At 35.7% G+C, this 24,335-nt stretch overlaps 1 protein-coding gene across 2 annotated transcripts in view; it reads right to left on the reverse strand.

Annotated features, from left to right (window-relative positions):
* LOC135141045 (lachesin-like) overlaps positions 1-613 on the reverse strand; it is a 233,342-nt gene extending 232,729 nt beyond the window's left edge. For both annotated transcript variants that reach the window (XM_064071901.1, XM_064071893.1), the window contains exon 1: positions 196-613. In XM_064071901.1, coding sequence (XP_063927971.1) covers positions 196-250 — 55 coding nt within the window. In that variant the 5' untranslated portion in view covers positions 251-613. The remainder of the gene's footprint in view (positions 1-195) is intronic.
* Positions 614-24,335: the final 23,722 nt, after the last annotated feature.

Consider the following 24,335-nt stretch of genomic DNA (forward strand, 5'->3'; position numbering starts at 1 on the left):
CAAGCGCGCTCCTTTTATTTTGGACATTTGCGCTATTAAAATGATAAACACATCCTCTCAAGTTCCGTCACTTAAAATTTTAATTTTCGTCGAAATTACACGCACAGGTTCCAATTTCCACCCGCTCCCCTACGCACGCACCGACTTTCCTCTCCGCTGTTTGCGTTCACGTTTTCAATTTGGCAGCGAACTCACCTGAACTAGTAGCGGCACAGAATAAACATAGGTTAAAAATCCGTCCGGCCATCATTTGGTGGAGAAATAAAATAGCTACAGCCCCGATTCCATCACTCGTCACTTTCACATCGTCCACTGGCCACCACGTCAAAGTTAAGTTTCCAAAGTGCGAAAAAAAATTTTTTTTTAAGCCAGAACAGAGCGTTTGTGCGTAAACTTCCGGAAAGTGTTTTTACATTGTACCGGAAAGAGGTTCCGAGAGAGCGCGGTCAGTAGCGGAAGAGCACAAGGGACATTGTAAAGCGCGTAAGGATCCTGGAGTAGTGCGGGAATCCTGCGAACTGACTGGAACGCCACCCTGGTACCGACGGAGACCCCCCGAAGTTGCGTGGCACAGGCGCGCCGCCCTCAATCCATACCACGCTTCTCCGCGAACATCTCCCAAAGAAATGTTCAACTTCTAATTTGTACGTGCCATTTCATAATTTATCCATCGGCGGGGTGGTGATAGTTGCGGCATCAAGTGGAGGACGTCCCGGGAGAGCGGCGAGCTTTTCCGGTAATTGTCCGGATTTTCAAAAGCTCGTAATCCGCCGCCGTAGACCTCGATTGTACGGTTGATACTTTATTATCTCGGAAGATGTTTTTCGAGGGACAGAGGTTTACGTAAAAGGTACGATCGGAGGGTATGTGGGTGAATTAAATGCGTGGTGATGAGAGGTCGTTTCGGCGTCGAATGACGGCTTTAAATAATTGCTGCCATAGGAAAGAGGAAGTTTTACAAGAATCTGACAACTAATTTAAACAGGGGCTTTGTATTTTTGTACCTAATTCGGACGGAGAGACTGAACTTTTATCTGAAGAATTTAATTTTAATGGGGCTTTATAAAGTGGACTGTTTATGAGTTTTGTTTGTGCTTCTATATTCGATTTGTACGTGAAAGTGCCTAATTTAAAATTACTATACGTCCGGGTTGTTTACCATAATAACTAAAGCACGACGCATGAACCTGTGTTTTATTCGAAATTCGTTTAATTTAGAGGTGATTTTATGTTTCTCTTGACGTTTCATATTTACCAGAGGAAGAAAAAGTAGGTCCCGTTTTCGTGTGTCTGTCGAATATTGAATAGTTGCGAAAATTTAGGTAAATTTTAGGAAACTTTTGTTAATAGTAAAATGCGAACCAACCTTTATCTTTTTATCGTCACTAAGAATGTGATGACGTCGCCTGAAAATTTTACCAAATTAAACTTACCTAATTTAAAAAAAAAATGTCTCTGTTTATTAATTTGTTTTTATTTTTAACTTGGGCGTTTAGATTTAAAACAAAAATCAAACATTTAAGAGTTTAACTTAAGAACTATAAAACCGACTATTTTGAAATCGCAAACGTTTTAAAGTCATTGCAAACTTGGTAAATTTTTAATTAAAAATGTTTTTGTTTATCCTTTTTAAAAACTTGATGGCTCCAGTTTACGTCTGTTTCTCTGTCTGTTCGTCTGTCTGTCTCTGTCAATTTTTATGAGACACCTAATCTCCGAAACTACTGGAATGATTGTTGTCAAATTTTTGTAGAAACAGATAATTAGATGGTCAAATGCTAACTTAAAATTGGCTAATCATCCCTACCAACAATTTAATGACATCATCTTAAGGAATTATAAATTCTATTTTAAAATAATTAGGGTATACGAATGAATTTACTTTGAGTTTTGTCTGTAAACGTCTGAATTTTCGTCAAAAAACTGAGGATATAGAAGTTCGTGAGATTGGCTAAGGTATCAGTATGCAGATCGGCGGTCGCATGTTCGATGCTAAACTTGGTCGGTTTTTTTTTTTTATTATGACTAGTATTTTCTGTGTTAATGAAGTTTTAGTCCTCTGTTTTGAGGAGAAAAACTCATTCAAATCAAACGAATTTCGATGTATAAACATTCCACTTGAACTTAATTAAGCTTATTATTAGTGCTGAGAGCACATTTTTTCCCGTTGGTTATCTGCTTTAAATATATTTTACATTGCCGGTAATTGGGACCGTAAATTTTTGGTCCCGGGGCTGCGGTATATTTTTACTTTATAGAGGTCATCACAAAAACGAAAATCGCAAAATCAAATTTTATAATTTTTTAAAGAAATTTGTCGGATTATTAAATCCCGACCAGTTTTTTTAGGAGCGTGGAATAATCCTAGTTTTCTCTTTTAAAAAGAATTTGAGACAATCTTGGTCTTTTTTAGACATAATTTCAAGGAACCTTTGGGATCTCTTATATTTTATTTTTGAAAATTTTGTTAAAATTTCTGGTGATTTATTTTAGAAAGACCTTCAAAGAATTTTGAAGGCTATTAGTCTTTTTTTTATATTAACCTATAGAAGGTGTCATAACAAAAAAAAATGGTCTAAGGTTGTCCTTCTAAACAATTAGACAGAACTTCCCTCGATCCTGAAGAATAGCAATATTCTGTATTCTGAAAATTCCGTTTCGAGTTAAAATATGAATGCATTGTTAAACCATGAACACAGACTCATAACATTTTGCACATAGTGACAGGATTTATTCGTCAACATTTAGACTTATCAATTTGGGATAATAAACGCATAATTTTGATTAACGATTGACCACGTTTAATAACAGCCTTAAAACGTTTGCAAGATTTGCAGTTTTAAATTTACTTTGTAAGATGTTGTTATATAATTGTGATTTTTTTTCCAAAAATCTAGACGGCTATTATCTGTCTTATTAGAAATTATATTAAATCAACATAGACGGAAATGGGCGACCTATTGTGGTGTCGTATTCTAGGAGTCATGAAACGTCCAGAAAACATGAAATTAACCATTCGTCGGATGGACACTGTTACAATACTTCCTTAGCTTACGCTCAGCATTAGTTTAGAAATATTTGAACATAGAGAAGTAACTGGAGGTGTTTTCTATTTGATCGCTCTTTAATTGTCGTTGATTCTTAATTGTATTTGACGCTCTTCGTTGAAAAAGTAAACTGTTTTATAAATTCCGTCCTTGGCCTTAACGTTCGAAACTTCCTTTTCTCCTCTATGTAACCCTTGGACTACTCAACCCTGTAATTGTCATCTCTCTGTGCCAGTTCTTTATAATTTAGGCGTGAGCTCGTTAATTCTATATAATCAAACCTTATAGTGTACATCAAGAACAAAAAAGAAGCCTCCTATTTCCCTTTTTGTTTTATTAAAGAAATATGAGACGAAAGTTATTCATTTACAAAAGACAAAACGACAAAACAAGCAAACAAATATTTACTTCCTTATTACCATCGCACAAACGGAGTTTCGTCCCTTTGGAGTTCAGCCTGTTTTTCATTTATACCTACACCACCAACATTTGTCAACAAATCTTCTCCTCCTTTGTCTTTTTTTATTAAACCGAAATCTTTTCGCTCAAATTCAAAGCATACGCATCCAATTTGCGGCAAATTTGTCGGAATCCATCCGGCCGTTTCCACCAAAAAACATATTTTTGTGCAAATGGCTCGTTACAAATACATAAACAATCCTAGCCCCACCGAAAACGGCCTAGTCCATAAAAGCAAATGGCTTTTCGATTACTCGAAATGATTTACATGGCGAGCGCACGTAACTTAACATTCGCCGTAACTTATTGTCCGTTAAATCTTTTTCTTTCGAAAAGCAACCGAGTCGTTCGCAAATTTATCGACTGCCTATGAGGTCTTCGCATCGCCATCGGGTAAACGTAAGTTTGTGGACGCCTAAGGAGAGTGGTGTGATTAATTAACGCAGAGCGTGCACGCAATCGGAACTAATTTAATTTGATCAGATTAATGCTGGTTCGTATTACTGGCGGCAGCTTATTGTTCTGGATGGACAATGAATTAGCGAGTCCCCTAATATTTTTCGGGATGATTTTTATCATGCGACGACAGGGGTGTAAGGAGATACATATAATAAACACGACGTATTAAAGTTTTTATGTTTTATTGGGACAATTATTGCGGGGAATTTAATGTAATGCCCCATTAAGCATTATATTATAACAACGTTAAATTTTATTCGGGCTGAGGCCCGACCTTTCGCTGCCAGGATTCTCGAGGAGGGATCTTGAATTTGTTTACCACCGGAGCCAGATACGTTCCATTTATTCTTATTATCTTAGACATTTTATTTTCAGAAATATTACTACTTAATTAAAACTAATAAAAACTGCTTAATTTGTAAGGAACGACAATCACGTTTACGACAATCCGCAAACACTGAAGAAGTACAAAAATTTCATTGACATATTAATTTTATCCTTGATATATAATTTTTACTTATAGTTTCCTTAGTTCTAATTCGATTTTACGATGTGTAAAAGTTAACTTCCTTAACAATAGATTACTATTGCCAGTGATGGGACAGTCATAAATAAGCATTTAACCATTATACAGAATACATGGTTAAATCCTTATTTATGACTGTCCCATTACCGGCAGTTACTAATTAACAACAGATTACTATCTATTGTTAAGCAAGTTAACTTTTCCACAATGGGGTACTACCATAAAACCGAATTAGAACTGGAGAAACTATACTTCTACTTTTCACTTAATTCTAAATGTTTTTTATTAACTTTTCACAGCTAAAACGATGCAATTGAGTTGTCGTGGATTCTTCTTCAAGTACTTCTTTCACTTTTTTCTATCTTTTGTGCTTTCAGATGAATTTCGTTTTATTCTATACTTGTTTGTTTTGCTGCTCCCGCTTTTCCCTCATTTCGACTCTGAGGCATCCGATGACAGTTCGATAAGGTATGCGAAAAGTTATTCATTTGAACAAATTTAATAAATTTTGGCCCTAAGAAGGGCCGATGATGAACCAGATATCGGTGAACTGGCCAGTCACGCTGTAAAAATGGAAGAAGAACAAACAAAAGGAATACGAGTGAAACACCAGATAAACACACACATAAGGAATACTCAAAAAAAGAATAGAAAATAAACACTAGAGGAACACAACAGGATAACACACATAGAGCAGAAGAATACAAGCGCAACACACGCAAGAAGAACATACACAAAACAACACAAAAGGAGTACATATAAGAGTGCCGCAGATGTAAAACAAAAAGGAATACAAGAGAAACGGATCATAAGACTAACACGAAAAAGAACACACGAGTAAAACACACTAGCGAAATACAACGTGTGTTCTTATGTAAGACGAACAGAACCAAAAAAAGCACACAAAGACGGAACAAAGAATATTAGATGACAAAACGGGCACACAAACAAAAGGAACAGAAGAGTTCCACGTAAGAGGAGTAAAGAACATATAAGAAACATAAGAAGAACACCCATTCGTAAGACAAAAGAACATAAACAACAATAACAAACAAGAGGAATGCGTATAAGAAAAACATTAAGGAGAAAAGCGCAAACGACTCAAGCTACGACAAGCTGACCCGAGCAAGTCGAACTTAGCTTAGCCTAGTGCAGCCCAGCCGTGACAAATCGAGGTACCCAATTAGGCGAACTAACTGAGACAAAAAGTTCAGACCAGCCAATTTAAGCACAGACAATCCAAGCCGAGACGAGCAGATGAAGAAAACAAAAATCGGTTCTTTTCAGGACCACAAACAACATTTGCACAAATAAAAGATTAAACGGCCTCGATTTTGTCTCATAATGACCATACTAGGGGACTAAACTCAAAACTAGAATATACTAGGGGACACAAAATTGGAAAAAATTTTCGTCCCCTAGTATGATCGATGTTCGTTTTTCCGATTTTTTCGTCCCCTAGTATACCCTATATTATAGAACATCCTCCATACTAGGGGACGAAAAATTCGAAAAATCAACTTTTTCGTCCCCTAGTATGATCGATGTTCGATATTCCGATTCTTTCGTCCCATAGTATATCCTATATTGTAGAACATCGTACTTACTAGGGGACGAAAAATTCGAAAAATCAACTTTTTCGTCCCCTAGTATGATCGATGTTCAATTATCCGATTTTTTCGTCCCATAGTATATCCTATATTGTAGAACATCCTACTTACTAGGGGACGAAAAATTCGAAAAATCAACTTTTTCGTCCCCTAGTATGATCGATGTTCGATTATCCGAATTTTCGTCCCCTAGTATGATCGATGTTCGATTTTCCGATTTTTCGTCCCCTAGTATATCCTATATTGTAGAACATCCAACTTACTAGGGGACGAAAAATTCGAAAAATCAACTTTTTCGTCCCCTAGTATAATCGATGTTCGATTTCGTCCCATAGTATATCCTATATTGTAGAACATCCTACATACTAGGGGACGAAAAATTCGAAAAATCAACTTTTTCGTCCCCTAGTATGATCGATGTTCGATATTCCGATTTTTTCGTCCCATAGTATATCCTATATTGTAGAACATCGTACTTACTAGGGGACGAAAAATTCGAAAAATCAACTTTTTCGTCCCCTAGTATGATCGATGTTCAATTATCCGATTTTTTCGTCCCATAGTATATCCTATATTGTAGAACATCGTACTTACTAGGGGACGAAAAATTCGAAAAATCAACTTTTTCGTCCCCTAGTATGATCGATGTTCGATTATCCTAATTTTCGTCCCCTAGTATGATCGATGTTCGATTTTCCGATTTTTCGTCCCCTAGTATATCCTATATTGTAGAACATCCTACATACTAGGAGACACAAAATAGGAAAAATTGACTTTTTCGTCCCCTAGTATGATCGATGTTCGATTATCCGATTTTTCGCACCCTAGTATATCCGATATTATATAACATCCTACATACTAGGGGACAGAAAATTGAAAAATTTTTCGTCCCCTAGTATGATCGATATTCGATTATCCGATCTTTTCGTCCCCTAATATATCCTATTATATAGAATATCCTGCATACTAGGGGACAGAAAATTACCATAGAATATACTAAGGAACACAAAATTGGAAAAAAAGGACGTTTTCGTCCCCTAGTATAATTGACGTTCGATTAGCCAATTTTTTCGTCCCCTTGAAAAACTTGAAAAATGGGATTTTTGTCTTCTGTTGGATTTTGTTTCCCTGGTATGTTTTATCAATTCACAATAATGGATTCATGGAAGATGAAATGAAGATGACATGGAAGAGAACCATAAATTTTGATTAGTTGAATCCAGAATGTACTAGGGGACCAAAAATCGGTTACATCGAAGATACGACGTATTAGATGGGACCATTAAAAACATAAATTATACTAGGAGAACGAAAATCTGATTTTTCAGATTTGTGGTCCCCGAGTATATCCTAATTACGATGTTCTATCTTCGATGAATACAAATGTGTGGTACCCCTTCTTATCTTCTACGAGTCGAATGTTTTGGCCATTAGTGTGTTCTATTTTCGATGAGTCGAATTTTGTGGCCCGCTAGTGTTTTTTATATTTCATGAGTTCATAAAAACGGATTCATAGAAGTTAGAACCTAGTAGAGGAATACAAAATTTCATTGAGTGAACACAGGATATAGGACGTAGGGAACAAAAAAAAATCGGCTGTAAGGAAGATATGACGCAATGGAGGCAGTATATCCAACGTTCGATTTTGGTCTCGTATGTTCTATCTTCGATGAATTCAAATGTGTATTCCCCTAGGATATTCTATGTTCCTTGAGTCTAATTCTTTCGTCCTTTAGTATGTTCTATTCTCGATGTGTGCCATCATTGATGAACCCGATTTTGTGGTATGCTCTAATATCCTATCTACGTTCAGTGCATCCGAGTCGTGGTCCACTAGCATGTCCTCTGATCATAGGATATACTAGGACTCCGAAATCGACCACAGGCTATATTAGGTATCCGAAAATCAACATAGGATATACCACGAAACCAAAAACCGCTTTCGTTTATATTTTAAACGCCGTGTTCCTTTTCGTAGATGTTTTGGTTTTCCGTAAGATATCGTAGGTTCGTTTTTGTATATGTTTTGGATCCCTAGTACATTGTATTGTTACGAAATAAACCCATACGCCGCCCCGGTACGACGTCTATGGGTTTTCTAGTATGTGCGACGATGATGGATGACTCATCGTCGGTGACGGCGGCCGGACGGCGGTTGCTAAAGAAAGCCTGGAAGCGGATGTCGCGATGGGTGTTCCAGAACAAGCCTAGAAGCGGTGTCGGAAGCAGTTAGTGTAGTCCAAACAATGGGAGAAGCAGAGTCTAGTGAAATCCATTCCAATCGAATCGCAATTATTCTGTACATAATCGCTGTATATTTAGTCGTATAAATTTGAGTTATTGAGAAATAAATTGTTGAGTTTAACCCACGCCGATTTTAAATAACCAATCATCGTAACAGTATGTTTATGTTCAGAATCCTAGTATATTCTATGTTCGTTTTAGTATATATTTTAAATCCCGAATATATCTTGCGTTTATTTTCGTTCATGTTTTGTTCGCATAGTATATTTCACGTTCGTTTTCGTCCATATTTTGTAATCTTGGCATATGCTATCTTCGTTGTCGTTTATGTTTCGGATCCCTAGTATAACTGAGAATATAAAAATCGACGGAAGCTGTAGTTTTCATCGATTGTTTTTGTGTGCCCAGGGTAAATAAGCTTTTTTTAGTGTGATGTAAGCTAGAAAGGAAGAAAGGTAAAACCGACATCGCGGTTGTTTTACTTACCTTATTTTTCTCATATAGTGTAGGTCGAAATGTTAAGCTTAATTATGGCGATATCCTAAGGATTCCTTTGTGCCGGAATTATTTGTAACTTCTTTTTGCGCCAGTCAGTGGGCAGAAAAGCATCAGAAATATTTCCTAACAAGAATAAATCCATAGGTTACCTCTACATGGAATCTAACAACTCATCGTGTGACTCTGTCCATTTGAACTTTTTTAATCTGCTGGCGACTTGTCTAGCTGGCTGAAATTGTATGAAAAAGTGTTTAATTAATAAATCTTTATTGAAACATACACTCTAACCTGCACGCAGAACAAAAAAGCTCTGGTTTAATTCCATTCACTTTACTTATGCAAATGACTATAGTGCGATACTACATCTATGACACAAAAAATATTCATCAGTAGACCGAAGTTACAACTACTTTATTCCACGTTCAACCAAATCACGTAATACACCTAGTATCTAACTCAAACAAGCAAGGCTAGTAAACTTTGCATGCAAACCTTCAAACAAATTTGTAACTGATTTTGTTAAATGCACGAGTTTAATGCTCGCTTTACACGTTTGTTTCAACTCAACATTTCTTATCTAATCCATGTAATTAGTTGGAGTAAAGAAAATTAAGGTATCTTAACGCAACGAAAATAAAGCACTTGATAACAATTTCATTACCTAGTTGGTAGACTTTTTTTTTATTACTTATTCAATTACGTAAGGTTCCAGTAGACACCTGGTGCTTCGTGTCAGTACAGTTATTATTAATTAGCTACAATGTTCGCACTTAGTGTATTAACATGGCAGTTCACGGTGTGAACAGTGCAAGTGATTTAATATTGATAGCTGGCACATTGAATCAATATTGTTACACATTGCAGACATTATAATTTCAAAGCTTTGAAGTGATGTGTGCCGTAATCGATAATTATTCTAAGACGTAACAGCTCATCATAAATAATGCTGTCACGCAGAATATTGATTCCACATACGTATAGTACAATTGCATTAAATAATTAAAAGTTTGTATTTTTAATTCTAGTGCAATTCCAGTTTAATCCAGTCGTATCTTGGATTAAATTCAGAATTGTAGTTCAACCTTTTTGAATTTTTAAATATTCCTCGGTGATATTTCGTAGAATTCAGATACAGAGACAGATAAGCGTAAATGATTAATAACACTCACCAAATCAAAATTGTTGCAAACGACAAGCGACCATCCGTTACTTGGCAATTTCAAGCATTCTATTCCAAGGCAATGCAGCTATTTCATCCCAATAAGAACAGCATTGTTGCAATACCGACCACATTGCAACTAGCTATATGCAAGTTCCATTCCATCGCGATTCACTAAATGCGACACTATTGTTAAATGTGAAAATTTAACTCGTCCGTGAAAATTACACCAAACCAATATTTATTTCTATTAATTTATTTATTAAAGGCGAAACTACGGTTTGTTATTATTTGAGCCCGGCAGTCAACACGAACGCAAACGTACAATTTTAATCCGATGAATTATATAAAAATGTCAAAGTTCCCATTACGCGGGAATTTCTGTCGTGATTCCCGGCACTTAAACGAACGCCGCCCGGAAAAAATCCGAAATTCCAGTGTGCCTGAAAGCGTTATAAAAATTGTTTACCATGCACTTTACATAATTCGAGTCATCAAAATTCATGCTGCCGTTCACACCACTGTCCAGAAGTATCAAGGGGAATTAAAAAGTTTAAGCCTCCCTCCAGTGAGTGTTTATTTTCAAGAGGGTATTAAAGTTTCTTTACCAGTTAATATTTACTTGGAAAAAATTGGATGGGATTTTTTGCGTAATGGAGGCGGGTATTGATCGCTTTTTATCTTCTCCGATATAATACGCTTTTCATATTTAGCTATGTGCACTGAACCGAGTGATTTATGTAGGTGTTTTATGTTAAAAAGTCGCAGTTTTTAGCCATAGCAGACGTAAGGTGCGGTCGTCCGTGAAATTATGAAGATAACAAAAATACAGACCTGAGAATGCAAAGCTTCGATGTAAATTTATAACGTTGAAACAAAGCTCAAATTACACGCGCTGAAAAATGAACAAAATGTGCAAACTTGCAATACACTAGTTTAGATGCACTCACATATGAAGCATATATCAAGCTTGCCTCAGAAAGTTTTGCGCTATTTCTGATGTTTATTATGAATTAAAAAAATACATTCTTTTTCAAAAAAGTTCTTGTCTGGCAAGCAGTCTGCCAGTGATTTGAAAGAAGTAGGGGTCTTTTCTCAATTTTACTCTGTTTATCGAATAGATGGAGTTGTACAAAGTCTTCACGTGATCAAATGAATTTTTAAAGGAACAGTTAGTAATACGTTTGAAAATGACCGAACCGTTAAGCATATCGTGTTTACAAAATATTAGCTTTATTCCCAACATATAAAGTAAACAAATAATCCAGACAGAGCCGACCCTCATGCAATCAACCCTACACCGCTTTAACTAAGCAGTTAATTACAGTCTTAATTCAAATTCGCAATGTTTTTGTCGTTAAATTGACCATTTTCGCCTCAAAATACACTACGCCAAGTTCACAGTGCAAGTAATCCCACTGGAGTAGAGGCATCGAGCAAATACCCTCGTAGAGGAATTAGCGCACAGAGAGCGCAAATGTAAACAAGTTTGTTGGTAAAAGTGCCACATATCAGCGTAACTGCGTGTGGTTTCTTTTACACGGGGTTGTTTTCCCCCAGGAAGACGTATATATAACGCCATAACCGGATAATGCTATGTAAAACAACCAGGTTCAGACCGGGAATCAAGATGACGTCTTTGTGCGACAATCCGCACAAAACTATGCAAATTACATGTTCTTTCTTTTCATCCTTGAAAACGCAGATTTTTACAGGTCACACTGAGATGTGGACTGTGGAGATTCTGTCAAAACTGCTTAAGATGTGCTTTTATGTGAGTAACAGAATCCGCGCGGGGGTTTTGAAGACGACGCGGAAGTCATTTTCCATGTTTGCGGTACTTTGAAATAATTCCAGAAATGTGATCACGCTGCATCGATTATTACAGGTTCATGCAAGACTTGCACGTTCTAGTTCAGTATTGCTTTGTTACTTCGCTTTCAGAAAATTGAAAAGTTTTCAGAACGAGTTTCAACTAAGAGGATACCGTGTTTTCGTCGGTGAATACTGACTTTTTACCCACCTAAGTGGTGTTAAACTCGCTAAATTGAGTCTAAGACAAAGTTTTATAAAGCACGTTAGTGTGAGCTCTATATGGAAAAAATGCTGCGGCGACAACAACAACAAAATGATTTCAATTGATTCGGAGCTGTTATTTATTGTCTTTAAACAATACAGAGGGTGGCGCAGCACTGGATTTGTTGAAGATTAAATTATATTAATAATATTTTTGTTCTTTTAGAATCATTAATGCCGAGCTCTGTGGTAATTTAACAATACGTTAATTATGTCCATGTTGTTAGTATTGTATTTTTTGAAGGATAATAAATTTTGCAGTTTCGATAGTTGTGGTTTTAATGTACAGTCGTAAAAAACACAGTATGTAGCACCTTTAAAACTTTCTCTAGATACTCGTTTTTTAAACACTCGCTCCACTCATGCTTAAATAAACTGATAAGATCAGGTGAATTTGAGAAGTTTAAAAAAAAATACCCAGTTTTAGACGAGAGAAGACAAACAGATGTCCATTTCACTACCAATTCGACATCAAAGAAGAAAAAAAAGTTGTAGAAGTTAATTTGAAATAGATATAGGAAAAGACAAAATTGGTCAACGTTATTTCGGCAGAACTCCTCACGTTCCTGAAGTATGATCCAACAAATCCTACTTTACTGAAAAATTAAAAAATTAAAGATTTTACGAAATTATAATTTTTGTAATAAACTCTATGGAGTAAAAGAATATAGAGAGTGCTAATCACAGCGTAAGAGAAAAAAAGATTTCACTTTCTTAAAAAAAAGACAATTGGGGCCCCCGAGAAGGTTCCATATTCTTAAAAAAAAATGTTGTGGCCCCCGAGAAGATTTCACCTTCTTTAAAAAAAAGACACTTGGGGCCCCCGTGAAGGTTTCATATTCTTAAAAAAAAACTGTTGGGACCCCCGAGAAGGTTTCATATTAAAAAAAAAATAGTTGGGGCCCCGAGTAGGTTTTACCTTCTTTAAAAAAAAGACACTTGGGGCCCCCGTGAAGGTTTTACATTGTCAAAAAAAAAACAATTGGGGCCCTCGAGAAGGTTTCATATTCTTAAAAAAAATAGATGGGGCCCCCGAGAAACTTTTACCTTCTTTAAAAAAATTGGTCTAAAGAGTTTAGACAGTACTTCCCTCGCTGTCGGAAACTTGACGACTGCATGCCTATTGTGTTTTTTTTTCTCATTACATTTTTGTAGTGGGAATTTAACAAAAAATTGTGATGACGTCATCAACATTTTTCAAGGACACGTATATCAGTTGGGATAGATGTAGTGTAATACTAAGAATAAAATTATTCTATTCCCAAATTTTCGGGAAAATGAATTGGGTCGTTTTGAATATTGATTTCTTATAATCAATAAAATAACGAAACAATTTACTCACGTATACGGCGCCGGTGTGTAATATCTAGAGAGCGGATTTCTGTCGGGCTAGGCAAGGCCAAACTCGGTACGGCTCGTACGGGATGCGAATTCATTGCGGTTGCGGACTGCACTTCGTTTATTTGAGATTAGAATAACGCTGTTTCGTTGCACTCTGCTGTTAATTCCCGTTCTCATTTACTTAGCCGCTTGATTAATAAATCGTTAATTATATTTATGGAATTAGTACTGATTAAATTCAGTGATTATCTATCACCCGCTACTGAGTCCCGGCGTTCCAGCGCGTCCCCACCTATAATCGTGACGTAGCCCGACAAAAATCCGCTGTCTAGTAATATGAAAGGCAACTGAAAATCGTTTATGTATAAACATTCTTAATTTAAGATGACAAGCGTAACAGCATACGTGAGAGTCAAACAGAGAAACTGTAAACAAAACGACCATCGGTTTTATTGCTTCGACTTCCGCTTATTATATAAAACATTGGGTTTTATTTTAATTCTTGACGGTGAAATTCACAATTGGTTGATTATAAACATGTCTATTTCACATTCGCGGAACCAAGTGAGCGCATAAAACAAATGCAGGTCTGTAATGTTAAAGTCGATGTAAATAAGCGTGCTACCCTTATGTTTCAACCGAGTTTTTCCTTTAACAAATTTTGTGTCTACCAAATTGGGTTGGTTGGGGTGTAATACTAATAATAAGTGTTGCCTTTAATTTAATCAATAAAATAAATTGACTTCATTAATTTTTTTGAACCACCTCTTAAGAAAATCTAAAAAATATAAATGGAATGATAAATCACAAGTACAAACTCATCATATTTTTTGCATTTTAGATAGGATTTATTCAGCAAAATTTAAGGGTGACGTCATCAATTTTTTTAGGAGGGATGAACAAATACATTTTGAACAAAAGTTTACCATGCTTATAATAACTTTAAAATATTCCCAAGATTTCAAAGCATTCGGTTTTGTAATTCCTGATTAAATCGATAAAATAAATTCACGCCTTCATTAATTTTTTTGAGTCACCCTGCATATGCAAATCCAAAAATATGAATGGAATGATAAATCACAAGTACAGACTCATCATATTTTGTACATTTTAGATACGATTTATTCGGCACACTTTTGTGGTGACGTCATAAATTTTTTAGGGGGGACGACCAAATACATTTTGATCAAAAATTTACCATGCTCATGATAATTTTAAAATATCTTCAAGATTTCGAAGCATTCGGTTTTGTAGTTCCTGAGTAAATCAGTAAAATAAATTTACGCTTTCATTTATTTTTTTGAATCACCCTGTATATGCAAATCCAAAAAATATGAATGGAGTGATAGATCACAAGTACAGACTCATCATATTTTGTACATTTTAGATATGATTTATTCGGCAAATTTTCGAGCTGACGTCATCAAGTTTTTGGAGGGGAAAAGCAAATATATTTTGACTAAACATTTATTATGCTCTTTATAACCTTAAAACATCTGCAAGATGTCAGAGCATTCCGTTTTGTAGTTCCTGATTAAATCAATAAAATATATTTACGCATTCATTAATTTTTTTGAGTCACCCTGTATATGCAAATCCAAAAAATATGAATGGAGTGATAGATCACAAGTACAGACTCATCATATTTTGTACATTTTAGATATGATTTATTCCACAAACTTTTGAGCTGACGTCATCAAGTTTTTGGAGGGGATAAGCAAATATTTTTTGACTAAAGATTTATGATGCTCTTTATGGCCTTAAAACATCTGCAACATTTCAAAGCATTCTGGTTAGCAGATTAAAAATTAAATTTCAAAATGTTGTTTTATAATTTTGATTTTTTTTCCAAAAATCTGGACGTTTCAGGTGAAAAGTCGGTTCGGAGTTGTAAACTACATGTGTAGGACTATGTTATTTTATACAATTGAAAACCCATTTACTATGTACAATTTTGAAGTGACGTCATCGCATTAGTGGTGGGGATGATTAGACAAATTTTGGTTAGCGTTTTACCATCTACATGATATTCTTAATATAAGTACAAAATTTTACAACAATCGGTCGAGTACTTTCGGAGATTATCTGTCTAATAAAAATCCGGGACGGCAGACGGACAGACGGACAGACGGACAGACGGACAGACAGACGGAAATTGGAGACCTATTTCTTCGTCTTCTAGGGGTCATGAAAGATCGAGAAAACGTAAAAGTAGAGAGTCGGCCGACGGACTCGATTACAATACTTCCTTTGCTTACGCTCGGGAAGTAAAAAGAGAGTTGGGGCCCCCGAGAAAGTTTCACATTGTTTAAAAAAATAGTTGAGGTCCCCGAGAAGGTTTCACATTGTTAAAGAAAAACAATTGGGGCTCCGGGAAGGATTCAGGTTCTTAAAAAAACACTTGCGGCCCCCAAGAAGGTTTCATATTCCATATTCTTAAAAAAACTGTTGAAGCTTCCGAGAAGGTTTCACCTCCTTTAAAAAAAGACAGCTGGGACCCCCGAGAAGGTTTCATATTAAAAAAAAAATAGTTGGCGTCCCAAGAAGGTTTCATCTTCTTTAAAAAAAGACAGTTGAGGCCCCTGAGAAGGTTTCACATTGTTTAACAAAAACATTTGAGGCCCCCGAGAAGGATTCATATTCTTAAAAAAAAATACTTCGGGCCCTAGAGAAGGTTTCAATTTCTTTAAAGAAAAAACAGTTGACGCCCCTGAGAAAGTTTCACATTCTTAAAAAAAAACAATTGGGGCCCCCGAGAAGGTTTCATATTCTTAAGAAAAAAACTGTTGGGACCCCCGAGAAGGTTTCATATTTAAAAAAAATAGTTGGGGCCCCGAGAAGGTTTCACCTTCTTTAAAAAAAGACACTTGGGGCCCCCGTGAAGGTTTTACATTGTCAAAAAAAAAACAATTGGGGCCCTCGAGAAGGTTTCATATTCTTAAAAAAAATAGATGGGGCCCCCGAGAAAGTTTTACCTTCTTTAAAAAAAAAAGAGTTAGGGCCCCCGAGAAGGTTTCACATTGTTTAAAAAAAATAGTTGGGGCCCCGAGAAGGTTTCACCTTCTTTAAAAAAAAGACACTTGGAGCCCCCGTGAAGGTTTTACATTGTCAAAAAAAAAACAATTGGGGCCCTCGAGAAGGTTTCATATTCTTAAAAAAAATAGATGGGGCCCCCGAGAAAGTTTTACCTTCTTTAAAAAAAAGAGAGTTAGGGCCCCCGAGAAGGTTTCACATTGTTTAAAACAAATATGTAGTTGAGATCCCCGAGAAGGTTTCACATTGTTAAAGAAAAACAATTGGGGCTCCGGGAAGGATTCAGGTTCTTAAAAAAACACTTGCGGCCCCCAAGAAGGTTTCATATTCCATATTCTTAAAAAAACTGTTGAGGCTCCCGAGAAGGTTTTACCTCCTTTAAAAAAAGACAGCTGGGACCCCCGAGAAGGTTTCATATTAAAAAAAAATAGTTGGGGCCCCGAGAAGGTTTCACCTTCTTAAAAAAAAAGACACTTGGGGCCCCCGAGAAGGTTTTACATTGTTAAAAAAAAAAACAATTGGGGCCTGAAAGAAGGTTTCACATTGTTTAAAAACAGTAGTTGAGGTCCCAGAGAAGGTTTCACATTGTTAAAGAAAAAAGTTTGGGGCTTCAAGGAAGGATTTATATTCTTAAAAAAAACACTTGGAGCCCCCGAGAAGGTTTCACCGTCTTTAAAAAAAAGACAATTGGGACCCCCAAGAAGGTTTCACATTTCAAAAAAAAATTGTTTGCGCCCCCAAGAAGGATTCACCTTCCTTAAAAAAAGACATTTGGGCCCCCCAAAGGTTTCATATTGTTACGTTGGACGGACGAATAATTAACCGGGCGTAGGTAAAAACTCAACAATTTATTTCTTTAAATGGTATTTACACGACGATATCTGCGATTACAACTTCGCAACTTAAATGCACTCCACTATTGACTGAATAATGAATGCCTGGTTCCCTGGCTCTATTTAAATCCCCGCGTGCCTCTCGATGGATCCAGAACGCCGCATCGGAGTTTTCTGGACGCCGCAATCGAGGCATCTTCTCGGCTCGTCGCGACTTCCGCTTGCATTCGCGCGGCCGATGAGTCAGACTACATACGAGAAGCAACGCGTAGATGCTAGAAGACGCATAGACGTCGTACCGGGGCGGCGTATGGGGTTATTTCGTAACAATATTCTTAAAAAAAACTGTTGAGACCCCCGAAAAGCGTTCATCTTCTTTAAAAAAGGACATTTGGGCCCCCGAAAAGGTTTTATATTGTTAAAAAAGACAGTTGGAGATCCGAAGAAGGTTTCATATTCTGAAAAAAAAAGTTGGCGCCCATAATTTCACATTATTGAAAGAAAATTCTAAAATATTTTCGACAGAAATTTTGCGATTATTCATGTCGTCATAATATATGTAAAATAAAAACTAATAGCGTAATTGACACTCCGACAATATGAAACATTAAAGCAGATAATCAATGCGAAAAAATGTAGATTTTATGTAGAGTTTATGTTTATACTTTGAAAAAATTCGTCTTTTAGGACAGTGACATTACACGTAACAGTTAAAAAGAAATGAAATTTAATTTTGTCTCCTCAACGCTGCAGAGGAGACTGATTAATTAATTAACCACACTTTGTTTTTTTACAAAAAATTAAATCGAAAGAATACTTATCCCACAGAAATGTAAGATCACTTTTTGGGGAGCTCATAAACGAATGGATTTTGATTAACGCTTTATCATGTCTCCTGTATCCATAAAACGTTTGTAAGATTTAAGAGCATTCGGTTTTACGTTTTCAAAGTTAAAGTGTAAAATACAATTTTGAATTTTTCCATAGAAGAGCATATAATTCTCCCAAATTTAAGCAAAAATACTAAAAACACGTCACTTATAGTTTCAAAGTTAAATTACAAAATATTGTTGTGGTTTTGATTTTTTTCCAAAAATTTTAATGTCTAGGGTGAAAACTATAATAAGAAAATATATAATATTTACTAATGTAAATTTTGGAAATGACGTCATCCTACGGTTGGTAGGGATGTTTATCCAAATTTTGGTTGGCAATTTGACCATCTACGCTATATTCCTAAAATACAGACGGCAGACAGAGACAGACCCATAGACAGACGGAAACGCGAGACCTATTTTTTCGTACTCTAGGGGTTATGAAACGTCCAGAAAACATGAAAGTAGCCAGTCGGCCAATGGACTCAATTACAATAGTTTTTTAGATTACCCTCAGGAAGTAAAAACAACTTTAAGTGCAAACAGGAAAATAATTGGAATCCATATTTGGAAGAACAAACGGATATCGAAACGTTTGACCATGGGTCTAAACATGGACTTGTAAAAAAAAAAGATTTAGTACGAATGAAGAAATTTCTAGAATATTTTGTTTGATTTTTGGAGAAGAATTTTAATCAAGGGAAGTAAAATATACAAAAAGTTGATGGCGGGAATTGGTATTGGCGAAAGCGCCCCCAGCTGGAGAGGAATAAGACAATTCTGGACCATCTTATTCGAGGGAGTGTAGAACAGGTCTATTGCCAAATAAAATATTACTGATGGAGATAATACAAGAAAAGACCTGAGTCATTGTTTAGTTAGTCTTTAATTTAGTGAAAAATGATCGTAAGAATAATAGTTCCTGAAATACTTATGACGTCGAAGAAGTAGTAAGCAAGCATCGACGTGGTTAATGACAACAAAAATAAAGGACCAAGCATAAATGAAAGAATTTACAAAGGAAAGAATGCTATACATAAAGAAACAAAATGTATACATATGAAAAAATCAATGATAGCAATTCACGTGTAAAGTTGAAAATTGTTGACACTGTCCATTTGTCATTTAAATAAAATATGTGTCGCAGTCATCACTCATCAAACAAATTGTATGTTTAAAACATGCACTGTAATGAAATAATTATTTTTGTTATCTATAATTTATTTATTTTAGTCGATAAATATTTTTTCAATAAAATTAAATTTCAACGTTTAATTTGGAAATTTCATTTTAACAACACATAATTGCAAATTACATGGTCAGAATTCAATTTCGTTACAATAATATTCTCTAATTACAACATTCACGTCCAAAAATGTGAGGATCGACGAATCCAAGTCCTCTCAGGATCGATACGGTTAATTAAAGCATCAAATATCACAAACTCGCCAAAATTACCAAAACACAACACAATACACTTCGACCCCTTCGCATAACTTTACGTAAAAGTGGCTATCAAATTTGATCACTAGGGTGCCACGCATAATTAAAAAGTTATGAAGTATTATGAAATTCATGAAAACTCCGTTCTTGGTGACATTCTAGAAGCTCTCCATTAAAAGTTACCCCGAGCCCTATTCACCCTAACGCTTTTCGCGTCGTAATAAAAATTACCATGTGTAAGCTTAAACACCGTAATCTAACCTGATTGAGCAATCAAAATTTCCAACATGCACCGTATTACAACGAAACTGTGAAGTCCGAAATTTAACACGTGATGATATTTTCCAGGGAAAATCGGTTCGTGGAGAATGAAAAACACGTCGATCGGATCGAATTTAATCCGGGCAAGAGTAGATTACGACCTCCCAGGGAGGATTTTAATAAAGGCGCTGCGCGGTGAACATTAGAGAATATGGTCTGCCTTTTTTTAATAACCATCTCCCTTCTAAACATTTAGCTTATACATAAACCGCAATTTGTCTAAGTAAACCGTGAACTGGTCGTATATACGTAGCCACCTGCGGTGGAATCGTAAGCGAATTTGTGTGTCGCTTTCTCAGATAATATGTGCGTCGGGAAAATAGTACATGGTAAAAACATTACTGAAAAGCGAGAAGCCCGCCATGATTGGCTGAGACGTGTTGTGGCGGAAATGGAAAAATAACCAAGATAATTATATTTAATTTTGTTTTTTGTTTGTTCCAGAGGTTTAGAGGGTGCATTAAGAATGACGAAAGGAAATAATACCAGATTTAATGGCCCTTTCAGCGGTACAAAAGTATCTTTAATAAGTTTTTCAGTCACAGAATATTTTGTAACTCATTCTATAAACGCCTCTTTAGTCACGAATTTATATAAGTACAAGCGGAGCGAGTGTTTAATAAACGAGTGTCTAGTGAAATTTATAAAAAAAAAATATTAAAAAAATGCACATTAAAACTGCTTTCATGATTACGTCGTTTAGGCATTACCGACCCCATTTTGTTAAAACTGTAGGTATTGTATTCAAGTAAAATCCCTCTCAAAATATTTCGGCAGTTTGCAAGTCTTAACTTGAAAATGTCCTTTATCAACAAAGTTGAAGTTCCCATGCTTCCCATAAACTAGTTAAAAGATATTTAAACACGAACTGCAGATAAGCTCAAACGCGCTTAATAGGCTTTCTATCTTTTACGGCTTACACTTTCCCAGTGGTGCACATTAAAATGGTATTGAGCTTGTCTGCATAAACGTTAGATTAATACTCTTTGGTATTTTTATCTAGGACCCAAGCAATTGGCACAACATGAAATTTTGAGGAAAACTGCAACAACTTGATTACTTGTTAAGATAAAACAATTTAAGTTCGGACGATAAATTCGGATGAGTTTTTCACAAGTTGGCTAAAATCATACAAGCTAAATGAATACAAATTCGGAGTTTGTCCGTGATGACAACAACTGAATATTAAACCGGAAGCGAGAAGAAGAGTGAACTTGGGCACTTCAGTCAATTTTACTTTTTAATATTCTAGTTTCAACATCGCACGAGACAAATAAGAGAAGTTTTTAAATTGATATCGAAATTCTAAGAAAAGTTTTATAGTTTTAATAGGTTGGCTATTAGTGCTGCTCGTTAGCTGGTGGTAAATTATTTATTAAAAAAAAAAACGAAGGAAAAGTTGTATGTTAAAGTTAATTTTAGTAAAGAACAGGTGATCGTTAGCTGAAAATATTAATTTTTAATGGTCGAAACTTCATACCCACCGAGAAATTTTCCTCGCGACTATGATAGAATATCTTTTATTACTAGAGGCGTTAATTTAAATTTTAAAATAGGCTATAGATCTTAGTCAGTTTCCCCAGGATCGATCCATTTATTTTAGGGGTCCTCTGGATTTTATTGGTTAAAGCACGAACCGAAGGGAACAAAAAGTAATTGGTTTACTTAGCCCTAAAATTATATTGCCTCCCACATTTTGTTAATTAATTCAAACGTGATCCTTTTTTTATATTTCCATTAATGATTTAATGTACTGGTCAATACTAATTACAACAGTTTAAATTTGTACAATAAATCAGAAAGCAGGACATTATTCAGGGCCTATTTATTTTTAAACTTTACTGCTTAACACGAAAACCCAAAACAAAAACTTAGAAATGGGGTAACATTTAACGACAAAATCTGAATGTATACACCACAACCAAACCACTAAAGAACGTAAAACGTAACAACTACAGGTTTCAATTTTTTTAATATAATCCCTCAAAACGCAATCTAAACAGGCCCAACTCGTGAAATTTACGAGACCCCGAATCAAATAAATTCAGCTATTTACATCATATATAAAAAGCCACACCTCGAAAACTTGTACAGAAGAAGAATGACGTGATAACGCAATCAACCAATAATTGGAGTTGTCAGTCTGCGTCGAGTCTTGCCAAATTTACCGAGAGAGACCGAAACAGAGGAAATTTATTTACAGCTACTTAAATAACTTAAAACCTATGTATTGATTTTGTAGCACTGCAGATACGGACAGACAAAAATTAAACACAATAGTGACACAACATTTAAATGACTGAACATCGAAACTAGGGGGAAAATGGCATTAAATTAATTGAAATGGAATTCCGATGCATTCGTTGAAAGTAAACTGTGAATTAAATCCTTAATAACCTCAGTCAGATATAGGGTATTTATTAGATAGCATACACGACCCGGCTCTGCAATTTATATTTTAGATTCAATACGGTTATTAGTTAAAATTTCAGTCCTGTTAATAACGTGCTTTTCCACATTTAAATTTGTAATTTAAATTATTTCCAGCGGCGCTTGATGGCCTTAATTATCGATTGCCGGCAATATTGGCGCAAAATTTATTTGGTGTAATTAATACAGTGTGTCATCCAGCCATTGAAGACCTGCTTTAATTATCTAAAGAGTATGTGGTAAGGGTGTTTGCTTTGAAACCAGCAGATGTACCCTGCGTCTAAGTACAATCAAGTCGAGTAAACTAATGAGGGTGACGTAATTTGATGGTAAACGTCCCAGTTTGGCCACAGGATGAAAATTAATCACATAGATGTCAATAATGGATTAGTGTAGCAATTTAGGGGCGGCACAAAAACGATATAATATTGCCAACACGATTCAGTGTAGGAGAAAACTCCATTCGCCAAATCTTGTTATGGTACACCTGAATTCAATCAATAGCGTAATGTAATAAAAACATTCAAAAATTTTTCCTTTATAGAGGCCGGGAGCTTGACGGACAAAGCGAACTTGGAAGTTTATTAGCTGGATAAAAATAGGTAACCGTATTTGCTGTATCGACAGTTATTGACTGCAAGCAGTTCCATTTATAAACAAAGTTATTTGCACATTATTTTCGTTGCTATTTGCTTTTGTCGACTCAATTTAATAACACTAACAAAAAACAGAGAATGAGTTCCAAGTGTAACGAAACCTTGCCCCAACTTCGAATTGGTTAAACTAGAGCAAGAAAGTTTTATTAACTCTATCAAAAGTATGTTAGGACAAGTTATATCATTATTGATGCCAACGTAAGGTAGGAAAAGGGTCAAAAGCGGCGTGTATGTGAGTGATATTTATTTACACTGCATAACACTGAATAATAAAAGAATGTAAGCTACATTATATCTACGTCCACGAAATGTTTAGATGTTGCCAGCGAAGGTGCCCTCCTCCCTTTGGGAGTCCCACTTCTCGATCCATGCGTTGGGGCAAATCGAGTGGAACACCTTCTTGAAGTAGTCGCAAGGTTTGTAGTCGGTTCCTCTGATTTTCTGGCAACGTGACGTTTCAGACAAAATTTAACAACAAAGGTATTGATTTCTGGCCGCATCAGTAATCATTTTAACACCCATAATGGTCGTAATAATACGGGTTGTTATTGTATTTGATAGTTTAATTCAAGCGTTATTAACAAAACAAGTTTAAGAGTCCCGACACCTGTTCACGTTTTAAACGAAAATTCCACATGACCCGAACGTATGAATACTGGCATATTTTCGCTAACAAATTCCAAAGATATGTGTAATATTGCACCCGTAAAATCGAAATCCATTCATGTATGGATGTCGCTGTTTGAAACTTTTGCAGTATTTTGCGAAGAATCCGTGAGTCTCTCCGTTGGAAAGATTTAATTAGAATTGAGTAACGCGCATGAAAAGCTGTAATTCAGTTTGTTGCAATTTACGTTCTGCAACACTAGATACGAAACTACAAATCTGTCTTAAGTTTTCTACTTGTTTGTGTTTGCTTAGGAAGTCACACGGAAGAGCCGATTAACACTAGAGCCATCAAGGGAATCTACACGTTAAAGTTGTTTTTAATTCATAAATGTAACGATAACAGTTACTGTTTACTTTGTTTAGCAATTTAGTTTAAACAATGTAAATGTAAATAGTGCAGAGGTTTGCAGTTTTTTGCTTTTTTCGAACAGCGCGCTAATCATTCAACCCTGCTACGTATTTCGTTTTAGTCTCTATTACTTTATTTATTTAGTGCTATTTATAGGATTTTTAATTACATTCTGTTTACATATTAGCGTTTGCTATGCGTTTTTGGATTACAAATTTGTTACAGTTCGGTTGATCATCAACTCCGAAGGTCATATCTCGTTACACTCGTACCTGGAGTGCCCTAATCCCTCGTCGATCAACATTTT

The sequence above is a fragment of the Zophobas morio genome, unplaced genomic scaffold (assembly GCF_036711695.1).
Source record: "Zophobas morio isolate AGI-343-1 ecotype UQ-CSIRO unplaced genomic scaffold, CSIRO_AGI_Zmor_V1 ptg000004l, whole genome shotgun sequence".
NCBI classification, from domain to species: Eukaryota; Metazoa; Arthropoda; class Insecta; order Coleoptera; family Tenebrionidae; genus Zophobas; species Zophobas morio.